At 44.1% G+C, this 23,004-nt stretch overlaps 1 protein-coding gene across 3 annotated transcripts in view; it reads right to left on the bottom strand.

The window, feature by feature from the left end:
- ALOX5 (arachidonate 5-lipoxygenase) overlaps positions 1-18,263 on the bottom strand; it is a 35,154-nt gene extending 16,891 nt beyond the window's left edge. The window contains exons 1-5 of one of the 3 annotated variants that reach the window (XM_075758383.1): positions 17,752-18,263; positions 9,494-9,692; positions 7,626-7,707; positions 5,967-6,089; positions 553-659 (exon numbers count right to left, since the gene is read on the bottom strand). In XM_075758383.1, the coding sequence (XP_075614498.1) occupies positions 553-659; positions 5,967-6,089; positions 7,626-7,707; positions 9,494-9,692; positions 17,752-17,901 (661 nt within the window). In that variant the 5' untranslated portion in view covers positions 17,902-18,263. Of the gene's footprint in view, positions 1-552; positions 660-5,966; positions 6,090-7,625; positions 7,708-9,493; positions 9,693-16,189; positions 16,621-17,751 lie in introns of those variants that run through there. The other 2 variants (XM_075758385.1, XM_075758384.1) reach the window with 2 other exon arrangements.
- Between the last annotated feature and the right edge of the window lie 4,741 nt (positions 18,264-23,004).

Below are 23,004 nucleotides of genomic sequence, written 5' to 3'. Positions count from 1 at the left end.
GATCTAGTCTGTGTAAGAGACCAGAGGGGTCACCCTAGTACTTGCTTTTAGCAGAGAACATTTCCAAACATGCCTCTTTGCAGATTTTCCATGTATTTAGATGGCTGAAGTGGGAGATATATGATCAAACTTTCAAAAATGCCTTAACAGCTAATATGCTCTGAAAAGCACTCCCACGAAGCTATGTCTAGGTTTAGATGTGAAATACTTACGAAAATTTGTCCTATAGGACTTGCACATATCTGAAAATATGTTTCTAAAGGCCAGTAGGGACTACAATGCCCAGCTGTCTGGACCTCCAGTGTAGCTCAGGACAGAGAATGTCACTGAGCAATTCCCAGTAATTTTAGTTTGTGTGAGATCATAGCTTCACTTTTTGGTTTTGTGGGCTGTTGGTGTGATCAGCAGTCTGAGGTTATAGTTTGTTTATTTATGAAAAAAACATAGGAGAGCAGAAGTATGGGTCAGCCACTTCCATCCTAATCAGATATGTTCACGACAACTAATTAGTCATTCTACGATGCAATCATGAGCAAATGCTGATAAACCCACCAGAGATTGTGTTGCTGATTCTGACAAAGATCCTCTCAAAATCTGCAAAATCACTCCAGGAAGACTGGAACATGTGCATGAAACGGTTGACATAAAGATTCTCCATCCTAAAAACAAAATGAAACACAACATCTCTGAAAAAAATCAGCTCCAGGTTCCTCAATACCTTTCCCCATTCTTTTCCACCCTTTTATATACCTACACACAATAAATTTTTCAGTGCTGGAATGTGAGATGGTGACCCTACAGAATTAAATTTGCTGGCTTTACCTTTACACACAAGGCTGAAAGGCACCTCAGGAGCCCAATCCCTGCTACTGCATTTATCGAACTCCATTCTAGAGCCGTTCTCAGCAGCCTACAATTGCTGTACTTTAAGACTTACTTCATATAAAAACTATAGTCAGAAAAACTAGTGCTTCACACATCATTGGTTGTTAGCATATGCTCAGAGTGCTAAAATCACTATTAGCACCAATTCAGAGAGCTGCATGGTGACACGAAGAAACTGAGTAATTTGCATAAAGTGCAAACACAACCCAGGATCAGTGCAGCCAGTATTCCGAAACAGAGAACAGCTCCTCTAAGTGTTTACGTGACCAAGGCCAGACTGGATCCCTACAATGCAAGGCCTGAGTTTTTAAAAGCTTTCTATTTCCTTGGGCAGCTGGTTAAAGTTGATGCTCACTCATCTCTAACCTCAGTAACCAAGTCACTTGGTTGCAGACAGCACATGAGCGGGGGGTGGGGCTGGGTGCCAGAAACGTCTGACAAAGTGCTAATTCAGGAAAGTATTCTGACTACAACACAGTCAAGCAAGTTCACCTCATATGAGATGACAAGTCCTGAATTGTTACATAAATGCTAAACTGTTGTTATGAAATAGAAATAATTTATTTTGACTAGAAAGCAAATAATGAATTTGAAAAATTACGCAAAGAAAAGCACGCACATGACACAAAGATAATTTGGGCAGATAACAGAGTAAAGAAAAGTCACAGTGTTGCAGGAAATCCTCCAGAACAGAATTTGAGGGACAAAGGATCCCAGGAGTGTAGATTTATAATCAATAAACTTAGACTGAGGCACCTTAAAAAGAACTGGATTAGAAGTGACTGAAGAGAACCAAAAGCCTGGAAAAACAGCAAGTGGTTATCTGGAGGAAGGCTCTAGACAAGCATGACCATAACCCAGACAAGGGAGCTACTTCTGCACTGCGCCCAGACAGGGTGCGTGGGGAACGCACTGTTTCTGCTGCTGCAGATGGCAGTCAAGAGGTGCCTGGCAGCATGTTAGGAAGTAAAACTTGGACAATTGTCTAGTCTGAAACAGGAGATGACCTCTCCAGAGGTCTCTTCATACCTGACAGGGACACAGAATAATTGTACTAGGATCAACAGGAGCATAACTACTGGGCAGGGCTTTCTGGATAGATACCAGGTGTCTATGACCTTCAAGACGAAGCATGACCATGACCAGAAAGTTAAATCACTTTAAACAACGTAACTCAGTAGCTGGAGAGACTGTCTCGTTTGAGACTTTCCAGTAAAGGTCCTGTAGAGCCTCTGCCCTCTTTCAGAACTGCTCTGAGATTAGGAAACACTTGGCACATGAATCAGTATGCAACACTCCTCTCCTGCCCAGGGTGTTCGTCCTACCTAGGGCTATCAGCCTGATCAGAAAAAGCAATAGCAACAGCACCTGGGATCTAGGCACAAACCTGCTGTGGTCTGACCCGCTGAATGCCATGCATACATTCATTTTCAGATGTTTCAAAGATTACTTCTTAAAGGAAGCAGTCTTTCACATTTCCTATCTTGGAACAAAATTCCAAAGGACTTAGGAAATAAAAATCTGTTTTCCCCAAGAAATCAGGTACTTCTCAGATTTATGGCATATACTAGAAACCAGAGCAATGAAAAAATGGCAGAGAATTGCTTGTAGAACTTAATCTGCCCAAATGCAACACTGGTCCAAAATAGCTACGCAAGCCTGTGTTTCTGGCATAGAATTGAGGGTGAGGGTTTCCGTTTGCTAGATAGTGTAGATCACATCAGCACAGGAAATCTTCAGGATTACCCCCACCTACACATGATTAATCCTGTAAATTTACAGAATTATCTACTGCCAACAGCATCTAAAGATCCAACCTTGCAATCTCTGAGACACATCTCCTTCTTTCTAAGTTCAGTTTTGCATGTCCCAAGCAAAAGGGCTTTCCCTTCCCTTCTTCCATTACTCCCTAAGTCTCATACAACTCTCACAGCTCTCACATTTTTCCTTAAATGTTATCCCTGCCCACTGTTACACCTTGCAACTCTACACCTGCCCTTGGATTTCCAGACACACCTCCCTATCCTCCTTCGTACTGCGCTCAAAGTGAAGGAAGACCCCATGCCTTCCCCCATGTATCTCCACTCCATGCATGCAGATAGTTGTGCCAAGTTCCCAAAGCACAACAGGGTAGCTAGATAAGGGCTATCAAACTCATTCTCCAAAGCTTTTCACAGTCCACCCAGCCAAAAGCATAGGTCTAGATTTTCAGCCAAATGTGCCAGGCAAGAAGTTATGCTGTTCCTTGGAAAAATTGCTTTTGTGTCATACCAGTTCTCCAGAATGTCTGCCTATCTGCAATAAATACTTCCCTACTTCATGGGAAGTATTCCCTACTTCCTACTTCGTGGGAAGGTGCTCTTACAGCCAATGACAAAAATAGATGCCCCTGCACTCTGTTGAATTGTTTGCAAGTTTTGCTTGGTTGCAACTCAGGATCTCTCACAATACGCTACAGAATGGCAAGATGAGATTGCTAGAAGGGGTATGTAGCCTCCAAATTGCATATGCCTTCTAATGGCAAACCGGTCATCTCTGGCTTTCAGATGCTGTTGCTCCTGCATCACTCAGATCTCCTAAATGAGCTGGGAAATGGCTGTTTTGCACCAGCTAACACCATGCTAGAAGCAACAGCTCTTGGAAAACACAGGATTTGTAAAAGTTTGGAATACCATGCCATTGCTAATGTAACAAGAGAAGATCCCAGTAACTTTGCACAGGGTTTGTGTATTTTCACACCTCTCTCCTTCCTTTAAGAGAGTTATTCCTTGCCTTTTCTGAGCTAGACTGTTTCCTGAAGCCGGGCCAAGAGAAGAGCTGCACACTGTTTGCTTTCTTCCCTTGCTTGGAACCTCTTTGTGGTTTTGCCACAGGTTTATTCACAACAGCACAACATAACAATGATGGTGAGTTTTTCCCTTCTTCCAGATGGTCTCAGCCCTGGCTCTGTTCCGTGGTGAACAGATTGTACTGTTGTCCCACCTGATTAAATCTCAGACCACTTCAGAGATATGCATGGGGTCTCCTCCCAGCACTTTCTGGGAGGTAAAAAAAGTGAAATTATCAAATTTGATAAATTCAAATTGGTAATTTATCAGTTTGCACACAGACAGAAGATAAACTAAGAATTAGAGACTGGCTGTGGTAATCTAGCATGCATTGTATTAAAGTCTTGACTACAGATCAAAACCGATCTTTTCTGGCCTTATAAAAAAATTGACTCGCCTTTTAAATAACACGATGTAAATTTCCACAGTTTCCTTGACTTATTTTTCTTGCAGGTATGGGTTCTAATACCTGTCTGTGGAAGAGGAACATCTGAGTCTAGGGTTTTCCAAGGACCTATGGTCAGGGCCCCAGATTCTTTAAAACTTCTTAAAGCTTTAAGAATCCACGGAATACTAATGAGCTGCTTGAGGAATAAGATATTTCATAAGATGAGAAGGGCCCTCAACTTCTGGCTCATATTAAAGATGAGAGATTTGGTTTTTTGGAAGTCTAAACATAGATATAAACTTGAGGCAATACATGTAAGCAAGCTCGGGGGGTAGGAAGCATCTGTCTGTCTTTTGTACCATTAATATAACTCTTTGTGTGACCCCACAGCCACTTCTCCAGTATAACAGCTAGTATTGCATTTAAAAGCTACAAGTGCACTGTTCCATCATTCTCCTAACATCCTAGTTTGCATGAAATAGAAAGCTAGAGACCCTGGTCTTCAAAGCTATTCAGCTGCCTTATTGCAATTAGCTCTGAAAGATCTAGGTCCACCTGTCCATATGCACTGCAGAAACACACCCATCACCCCGTTCACACCTGCTAGAGATTTATTCTGCTAAAAAAAAAAAAAAAGAAAAAAGATTTGCTGATGTTACAAAGCATCATTCCATTGAGAAAAGCAGATCCTAGTGTGGGGGAGAGAGGAGGAAGGGAGAAATCTACAGCAGAGCTACTACAATGAGAAAAAAAAATGTGTTCTTTGAAGTTTCCAATTTTCCAAATTATAAAACAAGCAGGTAGATTCTCTCAGAACAAGCCATGGGATTTGTCTCTGTGTTGGTAGTGAAATTCAGGTGCATAAATGTAACACCAAGAATGGTCTGACATGTAAGGTTTCAGTCACCATCAATTCCCCAGATGAACTCAGATAAGCAAGTGTTCACTCTTATTAGAAGCTGCAAGTTTCTCGGTATGGCTATTAAATTCCCTAGCTCTTGCCAACCTGTGCTTGATGACATAATCTCCATTTGATCACCCAAATAACAGGAGGAACACCTTTCCCAAATATGAAGAGACCAGCATATTAACAGAATCACAGATGTAGAAATTGTGGGTGATCTTAGACCAGTCTCGTCTCATCTCAGACTATTCACCATCTCACAGTATGATGGGATGTCTGAGATAATATGATATGACTTGGTCATGTGAGACAGCTCAGAAGGGGACTCAGGCCAGAGAGGTCCTATTTGGCTCATTAACCTTGTACTATTTCAAAGAGCTCTGCAGGACTGATTATTCACATTCATCCAATGGCCAAGACTCTGGGTTTTTTTCAATGACATGACGTGTGCAAGTGGGTGGACAGTGACTTTGTTGCCCCAGGCAGATTACACTTAGATGTGGTTAATTGATGAGCTGCCCAGAACAGCTTTTCTTCAGCAGAGTCTCAAGGGTGCATTGATACCATCTTCTTTTGGTATGTGGCCGAAATGCTTAATTATTGCAAACAGGGGAGAGAGGTATCTCTAGGGGGCGACCCTGAGAACTAAGTCAAAAGCCTAAAGTATCAGGTGCCAGTAGCTCTTCCTATGCTTTTCACCAGTGCCTCCTCTACCCGTCCACAGCCAAAACAGCGTCTAATAAGAATGCAGAGGCTCAGTCAGTTCCCACTGTGAAAAGCTTAAAATATCGATAGTCAAAAACCCCAAACCTTCAATTCTTTCCTACTTTGACTGACTGCAAATCCCTCTGGGAGAAAAGAATCAAATTTTGAGATTTCGATGAAACCTAAAAGGTGATTAGATCCTTACCCTGCCCCAAAAGAGATTTTGCAAAACTCCTAAAGTTACACAAACACTTACGCTTTAGAGTAGTTCAGAATGAAGTCAATTCCTTTCTCATTGTCAAACTGGATGTCACGAGGCAGATCACTGTGAGAATGGGCATCGATGCTCAGGGGAAAGCCTGGATGCCACTCCTTCCAGCTGAGAAAACAAGAGAGGTTGGATTAATCATATAACCCTACCAGCACAAGACCTGTGTCATTCCTTTACCTACACAGCTTCTGTGGCTCAACTCTATAAAATAAATTTGCAGCCAACTCATTTGGGCCAAAAATAGTAACTTATACCACATCAATACCTACCAGTAACCTACAGAATCCTGAAATACAGTGGAAGGCATCTACTTGGCCACCTACCTTCACAAAACTTGAAGTAACTTAATATCTGTGACATTTCCAAACACTTATCTCATTTGGTTGAAATTGGCAGTAACTTCCAATGTATTGGGAGAGGAAAGCACAGAGCCACAGACAGCTGCCCAATGAGCACTCATTCTTGGGGCTACATTTTTGCAGAACTGAGATAGAGCAGCTAAAAGTACTCAGACATGTAGTTAGGCTCCTCCAAAAGGCAACTCGCCAAGAGACACAGATAGTCTTGATTCAGGTCCTCAGAAGAGCCTTACCTCCTAATGGTCATGGCACATATTCTCTGCCATGTATGTTCTTGCACTCTGCCCCTTTTTACTTCAAAACAAAAGAAGGAGATTTGTAATGAATACTGTTTCGATGTATTTCCAAATTGCCTGCCATACACAGACTGCATTGTGTGTTATCAGTTATGCATCCAAATCGTAAATAGCTATTTCCCTAGAATTATAAATGGTTTTGCCTTCCTTTTGCATAGGTAAGTAAAATTTTGTGCCACACCTTGTTTTGAACTATATTTTCTTCTGCTCTGTTTCCCATAATTTGTAAGCAAGATACTTTCTTAGTCAAATGATATCAACCACACATACACCAAGCTTCAATCCATCAATTCTGAATGGCCCCTCTGTCCTTCTGATCCTTACTCTTCTGATAAGGAGATGCAAGTGCAAGAAACTTTTGTTATTTTAACAGATAATGTGTCTCTAGGAAAAGGAAATGTCTATTGCCTTCTGGAGTTAGCCAGTGATAAAAGATAGCACTTTCCCATTGTGACTTCTGTTAGGAAAAAATGTCTATGACAGTATAAAGGTGGGTATCACAACAGTGTTTTAATAGCACGTTCCAGTCCACTCAAAGAGGGACAGATCTTCCACTACACCCCAGTGCAGGAAACAATGCTGAAGCAGCTAAAAAGCTCTGCTAAGAGCCGACATGTTCAGATCATGTTCCAAAACTGGAGTAAAGCTTGTAAAAGGCAAATGAAATCTGCCTTCGTATCTTCCTTGAAAACACAACCGTGTGCCAGTGGGCCCACACAGAGATTGTAGCACTGAATTCCCACTTCAGCCTTCCAGATAGGCTCATCTGGGATTCAAGTATCTCGTAATAACACTAGCACCAGGATGATCATCACTTACAGTGAATTCCATCTAAGTAAAAAAAAATACATGGCCAACATGGTCACTTACGCTTTCTCTTATCCAGCAGTCCAGTAATTAGAGCAATATGATAATCTGAACATACTCTGCCAAACTCTGACCTGATGAGAACAGGCCCTCAACCTTCTGGGGAGCTATGGGAAACTCACCGGTATGTTTTTTGACGGATCTCAAGCTCTTTGCGTCTGTGCTGCTTGAGAATCTGGGTCTTGTCATCCCGGGGAAGCTTTGCTGTGAAACAGAGGAAAGAGACAGGGTTATGAGGTTCCTCTACCTATCACTACCCAGGTCTTGAGAAGGAGAACAAAGTTTCCAAACCTTCAAAATTCTGATCTATGCCTTTACAGAGTTTCTGTGGGAAATGCTTACATGATCCAATTTAGTACCTCAAGTAGAAACACAGGTCCCTAGAGAATCTGTGGAAGGAGAGAAGCTCCTAACTTGGTGCCTCCAAGGGTCGATTAGCTCAAGCTAGGAACATATGTCTCCACTGTATATAAAACCCACATGTGTAGACACTTGCCGTACATATCTAGTGTTAAAGGGTCTGAATGGGGTCAGGGGAATTAATTTTACATTTCAGTATCTAATGGAATTTTCATCAATAAGATATCACAACATTGTTCCAGCTAATCTTCTTTGCTAAAAGACATCTCCAGGAAACACCTCCTATCCTCTCTCCTTGAGCTGTGCTCTCCCCTGTCATCTTGGGATATTAATCATATATTCTTATCATGAGAATAGAAAGAAAAAACAGTGAGGCTTCATTTCCAGACAGCTTGCTCTTCTGACCATGTATTCACTATACAATTAAATAACACAGAAACTGCCTTAGTGATCAGAGAACAGGCAAGGTACGTGACTCACTTTACATACACAAATGGGAAGGCAGATTAAGCCAGCAGGAGTTTCATGGAAATAGCTGTTTGGGGTTTGGAGTTGGAAATATCAGAGGTAATATGACTGATAACATAAATAGCTAACAGTTTCCAGCTGGTTGTGTTCAAGTTACCAATAGGGTTTCATTTGCTTTTGTCCTTACTCTGAAAGCCACACAAAGCTGCTTTCCATGGAAGTTTTGCAGCTGTTATAAATCAAATTATGAAAAATTGAAAGTTCCTCTGGAGACCAAATAAACCGACACATAGTTGTGATTACAGGACAAAAGGCTTCAAATGCAAAATTCCTCAGCCAGGAGTAGCCAAAAACTTAATGGAAAGATAAACATTTATTTCCTACCACTTCATACATTGTTTCAGCTGTTTTCAGGCACTCATGCTGCAGACCACTACAGCAGCCAACCTACCCTAGGAAGCACAGAGGGGAACAAGCAAACATCAGTGACATGTCTGCCCCAACCCTGATCACAGCAGGCAGGTAGTCAGAGACAGTTAAAACACAACTTTCAGGTCCAATAGGCCACTCTGAACAGAGCACAGAAGTACTGTAACATTTTTCTCAGTTGGTCACCACTAGTTGAAGCAGTCATATCTATCTCACCCTGCCTTCTCCTGGACTTGAGAGCATGCAAAGAGAAGGGGTGAAAAGTGAAGCTGCTGTTTCAAGCCAGTCCTTGCACCTGCTGAGCAGCCTGCTTTGGGATTTTATTTCACTCTCAAGAAAACAAGACATTTCACAGGCAACTAAGCCTGGGCCACTTAGGGGCTTACTATGAAACAAAGATGGGACACTAATACTAATTAGATTAAAAGGGCTTACAGCAGACAAAAATTTGGCATTAGGTCAGCCTTCAAATTCAAGACCAGTGTAACAAGTGTAAGGAGTCTTCCTTGCATGTGCCTACCAAAATATCCCAACTCAACTGCCAGTGCCCAGCCCAACAAACTGCTCCGAAAGCAGTCCAAGTCAGCAGGGAAAGCCCATTCCCTAGGATGCAGAAGGGGAGTGGCAGTGGGTCTCCTTGTTGGAAGGATTGAGAGATATATGGGGAAAAGGGAAGGAGAGGTGGAAGAATTCTGGATGTTCTGCAGGAAACCAGGTATCTAGTGGCTCTCACCTCTTCCATCTCGAAGGACAACCTCTTTTTCATCTGTAATCCAACGGTAACATGGGAACTCCAAATAGTCACCCATTGGTGTTTTTACAGTGACATACTTAAGGTACCAGTCATCCTGGTACCAATATTTTCGTTTCTCAATTTTTATTAGCTGAATTTCTCCAAGGTCTTCTTCCACAGTCACATCATAGGAGTCAACCTACAGAGCAGAATACAGTCATTGATCCACTGCACATACAGGAAGCACAACCAGCGCTACACAAGCGTATCTGGCCTTTCCTGATATGGCACGGGTACAACAGAATTTTCCAGCTTCTTTCCAGAAAGACCTATTACTGGACTGCAATGTAACAGAAAGACGAATAAAAAAACAAATAAGAACATGCAAAACACTCCAAAAATGGAGAAATTCTTTTTTTATGCAACTGACATGGTTCAGCCCCAGCCGGCAGCTGAGCACCACGTGCCGCTCGCTCACCCCTCCCCCGGCGGGATGGGGAGGAGAATGGGAAAACCAAAGGCAAAGCCTGGCGGGTTGGGGTAAGGAGAGGGCAAGGGAGAGGGAAACAACAACAACAGGCTGATAACAGGTATTCACAATGGGTGATAACAGAAAGCAATTTACCGATCCGGTGACCGACCGACCAATCTGATGCTCAGACTGTCCAGGAGCCACAGGGAACCCGCCCCTCCCCGACTAGCCCCCTTTTGTGGTGAGCATGACGTCACATGGTATGGAATAGCCCCTGGCCAGCTTGGCTCATCTGTCCTGGCTCCTTGTGAAAATTATCCTAGCCAGAACCAGGACAGCAACCTAAAAATTATTACTCTTTGAAATGTTTGCAAGTCTGAGAAAAACGTGCAGACCATGAAACCTTTTACTGCTCTCCTAGCAATAGCTGAAAGAGGCATTGCCAGGGCACATCACTGGAATGGAAAAATGATCATGAGATTTACACATTGGATTAGGAATCTAAAGACCTGTGTGTATTAGTCATATGTGCTGACTAAGGACAGTATCCAGATCATCTAAATCTTCTTTGTCTTGTGCTTCCTGTGGCTGGTTCTCTTCAGTTCTCCATTTTTAACATGAGGACAATGGTACATTTTATATTTGTACAGTTCAGATTTGGACAATAATACATTTTATGTTTGTATGGCTCAGATGTACAAAGAAATTTAAGTAGCTAACTGAAAACAAGTTTCACAAGAACCCCGTCTAGCTCTGGAGGCACTTCATCTTTCACAGAGAACAAGCCAGCATGTGGAAACATGGTTTAGCTCCTTCCTCAGTTTGGAGTTAACTCAAAGGCCTGACTCCTGCAATGTGGAGGGACCTCAGCCCAGACTTGTACAGTAGCTAGTCTGTTTCGTCATTTCCCATGCTAAGTGTCTGGTCACAGGGTCGTTACACTGAGCTAGTACTGAAGTCTAGGACCCCCTATACCTGCTCCTTCAGGAGTGCTCTCATCAGTGGCCTATGGGGACAGACCCCTGAAACCTTGAGTTATTGACCATGCAATGATCCAGGTGAGGAGCAGACCAGTCCTGGTGCCGCCCCTACACCACACGTTGCTGAGGTGCAAGGGCTGCAGCTCTGAATGTGGTCAGGCTGAGGAAGGAACTGAATACCATTCTTTACCTTTCTTGATGACTGCTCCAGCAGGGCTACAAAAGAAGTAGCAGTGAGTAATTTATTCTCCTTCCCTTTGAATTACAATGGCTTTGATTACCAACATCAGCATTTCTTCCATGTGTTCTGTTCTCAGCCCACATGTATGGTTTGGACTCTCAGGGCTTCACCATCAGATGGCTTGAAATGGATGTGGAGCTGCTTGGCCCACTAGGATGAGTATATCTGTGAGCACATGTAACAGCAAACTTTAGCTGTTAAGTGGTCTAGCTACTGAGGTATGAAGGCTACAGGGAACTAGTCACCTAGACACAAGATGATGACTTTGGCCACCAAGGTCAGGCACTGGTTCACTGTGTAAATCGCCTCTCCCACAACACTGCTTTCAGTGCCGTAGTTACATGGCCAGGCCTGGGAGAAGGACAGTTGTGAACATGGTGCTCCCCTCAGCACTTCTTGCTCATGCTAAGCACCCCCCACTCAGCTCAACAGCTGTTATGAATGCTGACTTAAGTGCCTTGCTAAATTGCCTAACAGATTTAGGACAGTGAACACTTATCCCAGAGATGGGTCCTTCAGTTCCCTCATGGGGCTAGCTTCTCAGGGATGCATGCAGTCTCTTACTGCATGTGGGGACAGCACCCAGCAAATGACAGTTCTGGTGGCGCTTGCACTACTAGGCAATACCAGCATAGGAAGAAATGAGTATTCGTTTCAAATATGACCAGTAAGACGCCATGTGGTGCTAGGCCATTCAGGAACAGGAATTGACTCTCACTTTCCAAGAGTGTAAACAGCTCAGGGCAAACGGGAGTAGCCAAGTGCTCATCGTAACAAAGCTGAATGGCAACCACAGGAGTAGCAGCCAAAGCCTGCTCTGCTCAGATGATCCTGCTAAGCTTCGTGTGGTTACAAGTAGATTCATTCTCTTACGTTTTTTCTCAACACAGTCAAGAATCTTAGAAATCAACCAGCTGCTGATGTCAAAAGGATGAGGCACTGCAGCACATTGATGCAGTGCCTGTAGAAACTCACCTGCCTGTGTGAGCTTTGTCATTTGGCTCCTGACCTAAACACCACACTCTGCTTGTTCTTTTCAGGAGCACTTTCTTAGCCTTCCCCAGGCATTTGATACATTTGATATATGCCCACTGTTACTGTCTTACTTGCTAGGGAAAGGCTAATTCACATAAGGACCAAAACTGAAAAATGAGGAAAGACTAAATAAAAAAAAAAAAAAAAAAAAAGACTCATAGCAACTTGCACCTACAGGATTGGAAGAACACACATAAGAAGGATCTCTTGGCATCCCTTTTTCTCCCATTTTAACCCAAGTTTCCCACATTATTGATGCAAAGTACCCTTTTCTATGAACTATGCATGAATTACCAGCTGTGATGATCATTTTGGGATAAAGATATCTATCTGTCCACCAAAGTTTGGCATGCCATATCTCAGTTCTCTCATAATCCATTATATAAAAATACCAGCTTTCATAAAGTTTGTCACATCTAATAGATTCATAGAAGCCAGAGAAAAATAAAAAACCCTTTAGGCTTTGAAGTCCATCCTGCAGAGAATGAAACATTGTCCTTGCCTGTCTTTCCCAAAGATGTTCTTCAACTTTGCAACTGTCAGGCCACGATTGCTATACTGCAACTCATATGAGGCTCTTTCATACTAACAAGGATATTGGAATTTCTTGTAATACGCAGCCTAATTTAATTTTAGGCCTCAATACTTAAAATGGGCATGGATGGTGCTTAGTTTGATTTGCTGAGACTTAACAGACTAATCTTAGTCTGAGCTATATTCTCCCCATGCTTATTAAAGCAAAAGACATTGAACTGCTTCTTTTAAAAAGGAAGCCCCATCATGTCTTAAATAAAAATGTGCAATGTTTATGTCAATATAACACCCGTACACACCAGGTGGTAACAAACAGCTTCACAAATAGCATGGCAGTCCTTGGCAAGCTTGGGATGACAGCATCTGCCTGCTAGCATGTGAGCTGAGAGATGAAAAATCACAGAGCTGAGATTTCAACCAACTTTTTTTTTTTTTTTTTTTTTTTTAGCAACCTGGTCTAGTGGAGGATGTCCCTGCCCTTGACAGGGGGGTTAGAAGGTCCCTTCCAACCCAAACCATTCTATGACTCTATGATATTAAACCGATGCTTGCTACTTTTCCTTGCATCTCCATAGCAGAAAAGAAATAGCACAATCAGCACAAAGAATTCTGGATGATGGCTAGAAAATGTGAATAACATGCTCAATGCTCAACATGCTTCAAATCTTTCCAGAAATAGGCAGCACTTAATTTCTATTTCATCTTATTTTCCCTGCAATTCCTGGTTTTCTCAGTAAAAACAGGGTCAATAAACTTTACCAGGCTCGGGTTTCACACTGAGTCAGTACTTCTGCAATTTCATATGTCTTTCCAGGACCAGACGGCACTTTGCAGAAGAGTCCTTTGTCACAGGCTGCCATACCATGTGTCTCAAACTCAGCCACTTCCTGCTTGTGCACATTTTTATGCAATCACAACACAAAATGAATTCTCTCTTTCAATTTTACCGTGATCTTGTTGCATTTGACAGTCAGGAGCTGGAAGTAGCCACCTTGCAGAGAGAGAGTCCAAAGGAATCCACAAACATATGTGAATTATTACCCATTTGTGTTCATCACTATAAAGGGAATTTAGACATGTAAATACTAATGCAATAACCTACAGAAGTAAATGATAAACTGCATCTGGATCAGATTTCCTTTGTATTCAGCTACTTGGGATTTTTATGCTCCATCTTCTTACTCATTTCCAGTTCCAGACCTAGTCGTGTACAGAGGAAGAGTAAGGTGACCAAAGACACTGTTTGGATAAGGTAAACATGCTGCATAATTTTTAGCTCAAGTCCTCACGAAAACCCATTGCTGCCAAGTGATTAGTATACAGTTCTTATAATGTCACACCTATATATATACACAGACATATATATACACACACACACACTTCCCCCCCCCCCCCCCCCCAAATTTAATTTAAAGAGCAATGTGAATCAGATCCAAAGAGTTGAGAGAAATGTCACATTGACAGCCAATCTTTGGAAGAAACTCATTCCTCTGGTAACAGTCTCTTTGCTAGTATTACAAGAGCCCTAAAATCATTCCACAAGTCACTGTTGATGTAATGCAAAAAGGACATCCAATTAGCCTAAATGTTCCTAAAAGTTTTTAATCTTTTTATTGACCATCACAGTTCTCATTTTAAAGGCACTTCTGAAATTGAGAGTTCCCTACTGATGTCTTACCAGTTTTCGCTGCCTCCAAACCAGTGATGCCATGGGCTCACCTGAGATGACAATTTTGCTAATGTAGTAAAGGTGTGGCAGGTTACAAAGATGGTACAAGGTCCAGGTAAGAATTGATAGTTGGTTGCTCAAGGTTTCTAGGCATTTGTTGTACGAGGTCTCCTGGTAATCATATGGCAAGCCTGATGACTGCATGGTGAGACAGAGATGCTAGGAGTTTTTATGTAGTTTGAGTTCAGAGTGAGAACAGAATTAATAAAGACTAATGGACTGTCCAAACTCCCATAGCATCCTGTTCAAGGAATTTAATCTCATGCAAAAGCTATGCTCTCTCTTTTTCAGGAGAGATTCCTACTGACTAGCCTAATATTGCAAAAAGGACAACACAGACAACCCCTCTTTCTATAAGCACAAAGCTCTAAGTGGAAAAAACCCTGTATTTCCCTTCTGGAAATACTTGTGAGTGTATTTCTTTCAGCAAAAGTAAAACGCAGATGAAGGGATAACAGGAAGAAAAGAGAGAACTGACACCGTAACATTTGCTTTGAAATTGCTCAGCACCAACAGGAACTTACTCAAAAGATACTGAGTAAAGAAAAGCAGCAATGACTTTCTACACTGCCTGTGTCCAGTACTTGGCGTAAGTCAGACAAAAACTATAACTGAGCTACCAATTGTGAAAATCTCTTTGGGTTTTTCCACGTCCCTTTCCCTCAATCAACATTTGGCACGCAAATCTCCTACTCAGAACTGGCCCAAGCCCTCATTCACCATATCTAGTAATATGCACAATTTGCATTAATTCAAATGAAGATATTACCAGGATAATGGTACTACTGAGCCTGGCCCAACATTTAGAAAAGAAACAGAAAAATAGACAAAGCCTTACAAGATAATACTGTAAAATTCTGGTCAGCTACTAAAATAGTGCATTTTTTTGCAAATGTGTTCAAAATTGAATTGCTTTGCAGAAAAAGAAAATTACAGAGATGCTATTGAAAGAAACACTAAAGGCAGAACTATGAAACCAGTTGCTACATTTTACAAGCCAACCAACCTGAAAGTCTTTTGTCCTGCTTCAGTTTGTTGGGGTTTTTTTGGTTCCATATTGATATTTTTCTTTTCTTTCATTCTTTCTTTGCACAACACATTAGTAAGACTCATAATGTTTTGGGTACAATGTTACCTGAACAGGTGCCTGGAGAAACACATTGCATTCCCCAAGAAAACATCCTCAACAACAAAACTTAGCACATCATACTGCAAGGGTTCAATGAGCCAGACACTTCATGGAACAGAGTTATTCTTATTCTCCACGATAAATACATGCTGGAAAAACTGACTGCACATTTGTAGTATGAAACACATAACAATTAACAGAAATCATTAATTTGGATAGGAGAAAAAGTCCTCATCTGGATTTAAAGAACCTTTGCACTTGGAAACAACTTTGATAAAAAATACCCAACAAAACCCAAACAGTCCCTGCCTCAGAAAGCTTACTTAGCTAACAATGCATTCTATGTAAAATGCTAGGAACTGGGTGAAGACTTTGAAATATGCCTTAAAGCTATCTTCCCAAGGAGATGTAAGTACTCCTTTTAGGTGCACGCATCCTCTGCTGTAGTGCTACTAACATCCACAAACCTCCGTTCATTGCTTCCTCACCCAGCGGGTCCAATGCTCGCAGGTACCTCTGCTCCTGCTGGACCTGGTCCCACAGCAGTTCAAGAGTTGCTGCTGAGCTTATACTTACTGCTCACATCATGGTATATTCTCCCTGTGACAGGATCCAATCTAAGTGGGTGTTTAGTTCTACTGGGCTCTCCATCACAGCCATCTCTCAAAGACAGAGAAACCCTCTTTTGTAGATCAGAGGTAAGCGCAAACTGCCTGGTCACTGCAGACTCTGGTGCTTATCTCCTCAGCTGGGCAGGGCTCAGGCCTCCTAGGGAAGCACCCTAACCCTAAGTTTGTAGGACAGTCTGAGGTCTTCTTCAACCTCTCTTGCTAATGTTGTTAAGCTTCACTTAAAATGTGTGACTATTCACAGGATAAGAGAGAAAGAATGGAATGGATGTCTATTTGGGAGATTCAGATAACAAGGTTCTAAGCTATGAATGTTTAATCATGAAGGAAAGTAACTTCAACAGCAGCAGCTGGTAAGTCCCCACACTTGAATTTGCTAGAGCATCTCCTTAGAACATCAGCTATAAATATCCAGGGAACATATCTACAGATGCCATCAACGCTTATTCAAAATGCTGACTTCTGGTAACCATATCTGCAATGTCTAACGCAGAAGATATCAGACATCTAACTCAGGCTCTGAACCCCATGGTTAAAAAAACACACCCAAAGGCAAAACAGCACCATGACAGCGAAGTCTCACTTGTATATGCAGCAGTAGGTCTAATTTCCAAGGTGACTTATGAACCCTTCATTAAAACTTTCAAAGTTGCTTAAATGTCATCAGACCTTTCAGAAACTGTGAGTTAGGTTTCCAAACAGACATTTTGAGAGGGGAAAAAAAATTACCTGAGTCTATTATTTCCACAATGGACAATAAGCAAATAAATAAATGCCATTCTAAAACAGTGCTCAGAGTATAAGTGATTACAGATGGATAGCCTGGATACTGTGATAAGAGCACAGAGAGGACAGGGCACAACACAGCAGAAATCAAGGTTAGAAAGAATAGTATAGCTGATAGCCTGGTCCCAATTTCATTCTCACATTTGCATGTTTATGCTGTTTTCCAACTTTCACTGAAGTTGCCCTACACATTTCCTTTGGCAGGCGTCGTAATTCCCACTGCAAGCTCTTACCTCTTTGTTTAATTCCTCGGAGATATCAGGGCTCTGACTACTAGTAAATACTGACCCTAAACATCACATATTGGCAGGAAGTACACTTTTTTTTTTTGTATTTATAAGAAAAATACGAGGAAATCTGAAAGCTCATTTTAAGCCAGAATCAAAGGGCTCCATCCCTCCCCACAACTGACTGAGGGCAGCCAGGGCTGTGAATGATGGGCGGCCGGGGATGGCAGCGGGCACCTCGGTCCCGGTGTCCCGCTCCGGAGCGCCGGCACACGGGGATGAGAGTTTTAAAAAAGCACAGCCCTGCCACAGTCGCCCGGGGCGCCGGGCCAGGCAGCAGGCGAAGCGCCGCCGAAGGCTCCACCGCCCCCCGTCCTCCGGGTCCGATCCGAGGCACCGCGAAGGCAGATGCGCGACGGCGCGTACGCGGTGGAGCCCGCCGGGGCGGGCCCGGGCTGCCGCGGGGTGCGGGCGTCCCTCGCCCGTCTCGACTCACCGCGCCGCGCTCGAAGTCGTTGTAGAAGGGTTTGTCCAGGAGGTGCCTCTCGCTGCAGCCTGCCGTGCCCTCCAGGCTCAGGTACACGTAGTCGTCAGTACCGGCGAACCACTGGCTGCCCGTGGCCACCGTGACCGTGTAGGACGGCATGGTCCCACCGACGCGGTTCGGCTCAGCTCAGCTCTGCACAGCCCCACCGACCCGACCGGCCGCTGCCGAGCGGCGCTCTTGCCCTATCCCGGACCCTGCCCAGCCCCTCCTCCTCCTCCTCCGCCACGGCACGGCGCGGCTCGGCCCCGCCCGCCCCTTCCCCAGCGCCCGACACACCTACCCGGTACCCTGCACAGCCGTCCGGCAGCCCTCCCCGGCGCCCCCAGGCAGCCTGTGCTGCACAGCTGCCCCGCACTGCTCCCTGCACCCCTGTCCCGGCACAGCTGCCCCGCACCCCGTGCACTGCAGCCCTGTCCCACACCCTGCACACAGCCCTCACAGTGCACCTGCCCTCCCACTCTGTACCAGCTCCACGCCAGCACGCTTTACACAGCCCTGCGCACAGTGCTTTACTCTTGACAGCCTTCCACAGTTATTGCACAATCCAACACAGCGCTCAGAGCTCTCGGCACGCAGCTCTGCGGTGCAATCGAGCAATCCTGCACAGCTCACCCTCACACAGCTCGGTGTGCCTCACCACCCCTACGCTCACAGGATTTCTTCCATGCACCCCTCAAACTGCTCTGCGCTCTGGAACCTCACCTCCTAATGATCCCAGTTTGCAGGCATACACACGGTGTGTGCCCAAACCCTATGTGTATACTACAAAGATTCATCACACTACCACGATTTACCCACACACATACATTGCATGTATCCTGTTCTCTTTATTGTCCAGTGTTACTCACCCTATACTCACAACATACTGCACCTTCATTATATACACACCAAATCTGCAAATCCATGTATAAATCACCCTTTTCTCAGGTCTAGACCCCATATGCATTATTGCTGGTATGCTTTATTCCCTGCATTCCTCTAAGCTTGTCAAACGCTCTGTTGTCTTTGCACAACTGTGTTTAATACTGTCAGCATATCTACACATCAGAGCTGTACATACACAACCACATTTCCACAAAGTGCTCTAAAAATCCCACAATTTCACAGTCCCCACCCTGAGTACACCAAGCACCAAATACCAGCTATCATCAAGATGCTATCATTAAGACACCAAAAGAGCTGTCTGTGCTTCTTCCACAGCCAAGCCAACTCCAGAGAAAATGACCCCATAGCAGTGACACTGCACACTTGGCACTTCAGCACCAAGACCACTAATGCTATTCTCCTGCTTTTTTGTCGGGCAACCAAATACTACATGCTGTCATACCTGTTACCTCACTGATGATCTTCCTTCATGCTGCTGCCAGCAGCAGCTGCACAATACTGCGCTGAAAGGAGCCAAGCTAGAGTTTCTGCAGATCCCAGTGTCCTTCCACCATTGCCCTGTGATGGACCGAGCTCCTCATTTTCACGCTGTTCGGCAGTTAGCCTGGCTGGTCTCTGTGCTCTTGTGAATTTCTAGTGACAGGAACACAGAGCAAGCTAAATTAAAACCACCTCAAAAGTGCTTTATTCATGGTATGCTTGCACCTCAGGTGCTGTGCTCATATGCTAACTAATCAGTCATACTTTGGTAGCATTTTCTTTCTGAGGCACACACTACACATAGTCTGTCTCCTCACATGTGAACCTGGGTGGGCATTATAAACCACCAACCTTCAAATATAGAGGAAGGGAGCAATTAAAGTCAACAGTTGGAAGCTATTGCTGCCTCTGCCTGCTTCTGTTCTGGCCAGCCCAGCTGCAAAGTGCCTCGTGCCTCACTCCAGTGTAGCTGCTGCGTCTTTGACTGCTGGGCAACACTGCAAGATATACTTATGGAGTCTCTGCTTCAGCTTCTAAAATGGCAGCTACACAAGATGCGTTGTGCCTTGTCCTACACACCGTGGCCAGTGGTGGCCACACAGCAATTGGGACAGCCTGCGATGCTCTGGAAAGGTTCCTGTTGTTCTTTCACAGAAGCATGATGATACTGGGCTACACTCACCCAGACAAGTCAGGGAAGGTCTCCTACATCTCTTCTGTACAAGTAGAAACTCAACCATTTGCTATACTGTGACTCAGATTTCAAGGCTCTCCCACATTCAGGGTATGTATTTACATATAGGCATATAAAAAATTCACTGTGCCTGCCTTTGCTCTACTCAAGTGCTCAGCATGAATGTCTAGTCTGCTGCTACTTTTTAAATAACACCCAGAAGTGCAAGATTGCTAACTCGCATGGCGCACCCGAGTAACTGCAGAATCCCAGCCCAGAGATCTGATCTCTGCTACTGAGATTTAACCAGTAAGGGATCCTGCCTGCTGCATTGCGATCGCTTCCATGGACAATGTTACCCCATAAAAGTGCACCATAAATTCATAAGTTGTTCCGTGGTTTCATCTTTGCTTTACATAAGATTTCAAAGAAACCATACATCAGTTTCCTTTTTTCATGAGTGCTGTCAGCCCTAAAGTTTCTAAATTTAGATTCACAGCCTTCCTTGAAAGATATATGTGAAACCCTTTTAACACATCAAGTACTTTAGAACCAGCTTTTGTCAGACACAAAAGGCCACCTTCTGAGCACCTTTATTTTTGCTGCAAATATGGAGCAAAGTGGTGTTCAAACCTTGATCGGTGGGTTTCCATGTTTCTTTGTGTTTCAGCTCCAATGCAGTGTTTGAACCCTGTCCCATTCCCCTGGGTCATCAGTTCTGTTTTCAGACCATTCAGGTCTCTTCTGTACAGAGGTGTGGCTGGGGAGTCTCCCTACAGCATTACAACTCCTCTTTTCAACTCATTAAAGAAAATACTAGATAAGCCCAGTCCTGTACATGAAATTTGTAGGAATGCATTTGTTACCTCTCACCAGCCCCTTCACAGCTATGTCTCTTTTTTAGTCTGTTCCTTTAGCACCTCTCACTTTCTTTGTGATTTCCACCTTCAAAGGTTTATTGAGAATATTTACTGTTGGTAGAATTTCAAATGCTTCATCAAAATCCTGCCAAGCAAAATGGCAGGGTATGCAAAAAAACCTCAACCATTTTATCAAGAGACTACATTATTTCACCTCTGAGGAGACCCACACTGTATGAGACCACAGCACTATTCTCTTCTGTGTTGTATCTGATGGCTGCTTGATGTCAAACAAGGGAACCATTCTTGGAAATAGCAGTTGGATCCCATAGCTGGATCCAAGGTAAGTGTCCTAAAGATTAGTCCATGGGATCAGACACAGACTTGCATTGCAGGGTTTCCCCTGGTCCCCCAACACCACCCTGGATTCCTCTTGGCATGATGGCTAAGATGCAAGAGGAAGATCATGCTGCACCCTGCACATAGCACATCTCCCAGGGATGGAGAGGGAGGCTCGAACCGCTCAGGCCAAGGAAGACCATGACACCAGGTCTCCAGCTTTCTTTATGAAACCACCAACCTACTTAAAGCACATGGCCATCCTCACCACTTCTGCCTGCTCTTCCAGCTCAGACACTACTGCCATGTCTAATCCTGAAGATTTTTGGCCAGCAACGGACTAAGTCGAGAACCCCCAGTTCCCTCTGGAGCTCAGATAGATAAAAATTGCCGCTATACCCAAGCCTCGGAGCCAGCAGGGTTTGTAATCGCCATGGGAATGAGACGCACTGCATGCATCTGGAGACTGAGTTCCTGCAGTGCAGGGTCTTGATCTCACTGAAAACACCCAGAAACGGGAAGTGTGAGAAGAGGGGGCACTGCCTGCCACCGCACTAGACGGCAGCCGTCTGGCTGGGCGTGGCTCGGCCCTTACCTGCACACAGCCCGACGAGAAACAGCCCGGCAGCTGAAGGGCATGGGTGGGCACTGAGTGGGGGCAGCTGGAGGGGAGCAGGGCATGGCCGGGGCTGTGCAGCTGCAGAGGGGAAGATGAGAATGCTGTTATGAGTGGAGTGCAATGTTACCTCCTTCACCAATGTGAAAAATAGAAAAAAACCTTTTTTTTTTTTTCTATTTTGCATTCTGTATTAAGACAGGGCTGTTGTTAGGTGGAGTGCAACATTACCTCCTTTGCCAGTATGAAAAATGCAAAACATGTCAGAGTAATCAATCTCTAATCACTATCAATAACTACCTTCACCTCTGGCAGTCCTTGCATGCACAGCTGCTCAGACCCAGTGCTAGTTTCTGGTGCCTGCTTGCAAAACCAGGCAGTCCTGCCCAGGGACCCACCTGATGTAGACAGTGAGCCTGGGCTTATTTCTCCCCAGGCTGCTTTCATGGGGAGTGAAGAACCGCTCCCTGCATCACCTCCACACTTGAGCCCCTCTGTATTTCACCCACCTCACTCCTCACTTGAAGATGGCTTCACAAGACAGTGGTAGGATCCGTGTGCTCACAAGCAGGGATTTGGGAAACTGAGCCCTTAAAACATAAGCAGCTGCTATTCCTGAGCTGGCTGTGTGTTAATAGGGGACTAGGACAGCCCCCTGCAAGGGGCACATCTACTCTGCTATGGATTTTGCTGCTTGTTATTCACAGCTCTTATTCTCCCACACTCAGCATCACTCAGACTTACTACATGGAAATTCACAGCAGAAGTCAGCTGCTGTCCCTCTTTATCTCCTTGTGACGCCAGTGAAAAACAAGGTTGTTCTGTGAAGATGTCGCATATCTTATAGCCCTCCTGAGGCTACAGGCAATTTGGGTGGGCAGATGGCTCTCTTGAAATATGCTAATAAAGGACTAGGAGTGGGGAGGAGTGACACAACATGGTAATTAACAAATGACAGAGGGGATCAGTAGAGCCTACAGAAATTTCCAAGCTACATAAATAATCCAGGGGGCATGAGCTTAATAGCTGGGAACATATGGGTGCTAATTGTGTATTGCTCAACCAGAATGGGAAGAAAAAGCTCCTTGTTCGTAGACCTCCCTCTGTCCCAGCTCAGAGGGTCCAGAAATTAACTCTACGATTGCAAAGCTCAGTACAGAGTGTCTTTGCTCTGCCATCCAGGCAGTGGCAATTCTGACACCAGCTGAATCTCTCAGAAACCCCAAATGGAATTACTATATCAACACTTATTACAATATATTTATACCTTTTGTGCAAAGGATCATCCACATTGCAAGGGGCTGCAAATCTCTCTCTGCCTCTGTGGATGTAGCTGTGCCACTCTGTCA

The sequence above is a fragment of the Balearica regulorum genome, chromosome 7 (genome assembly GCF_011004875.1).
Source record: "Balearica regulorum gibbericeps isolate bBalReg1 chromosome 7, bBalReg1.pri, whole genome shotgun sequence".
NCBI lineage: Eukaryota > Metazoa > Chordata > Aves > Gruiformes > Gruidae > Balearica > Balearica regulorum.
Note: the sequence above shows the minus strand (reverse complement) of the source record. Positions and strands in the feature narration are given on the sequence as shown.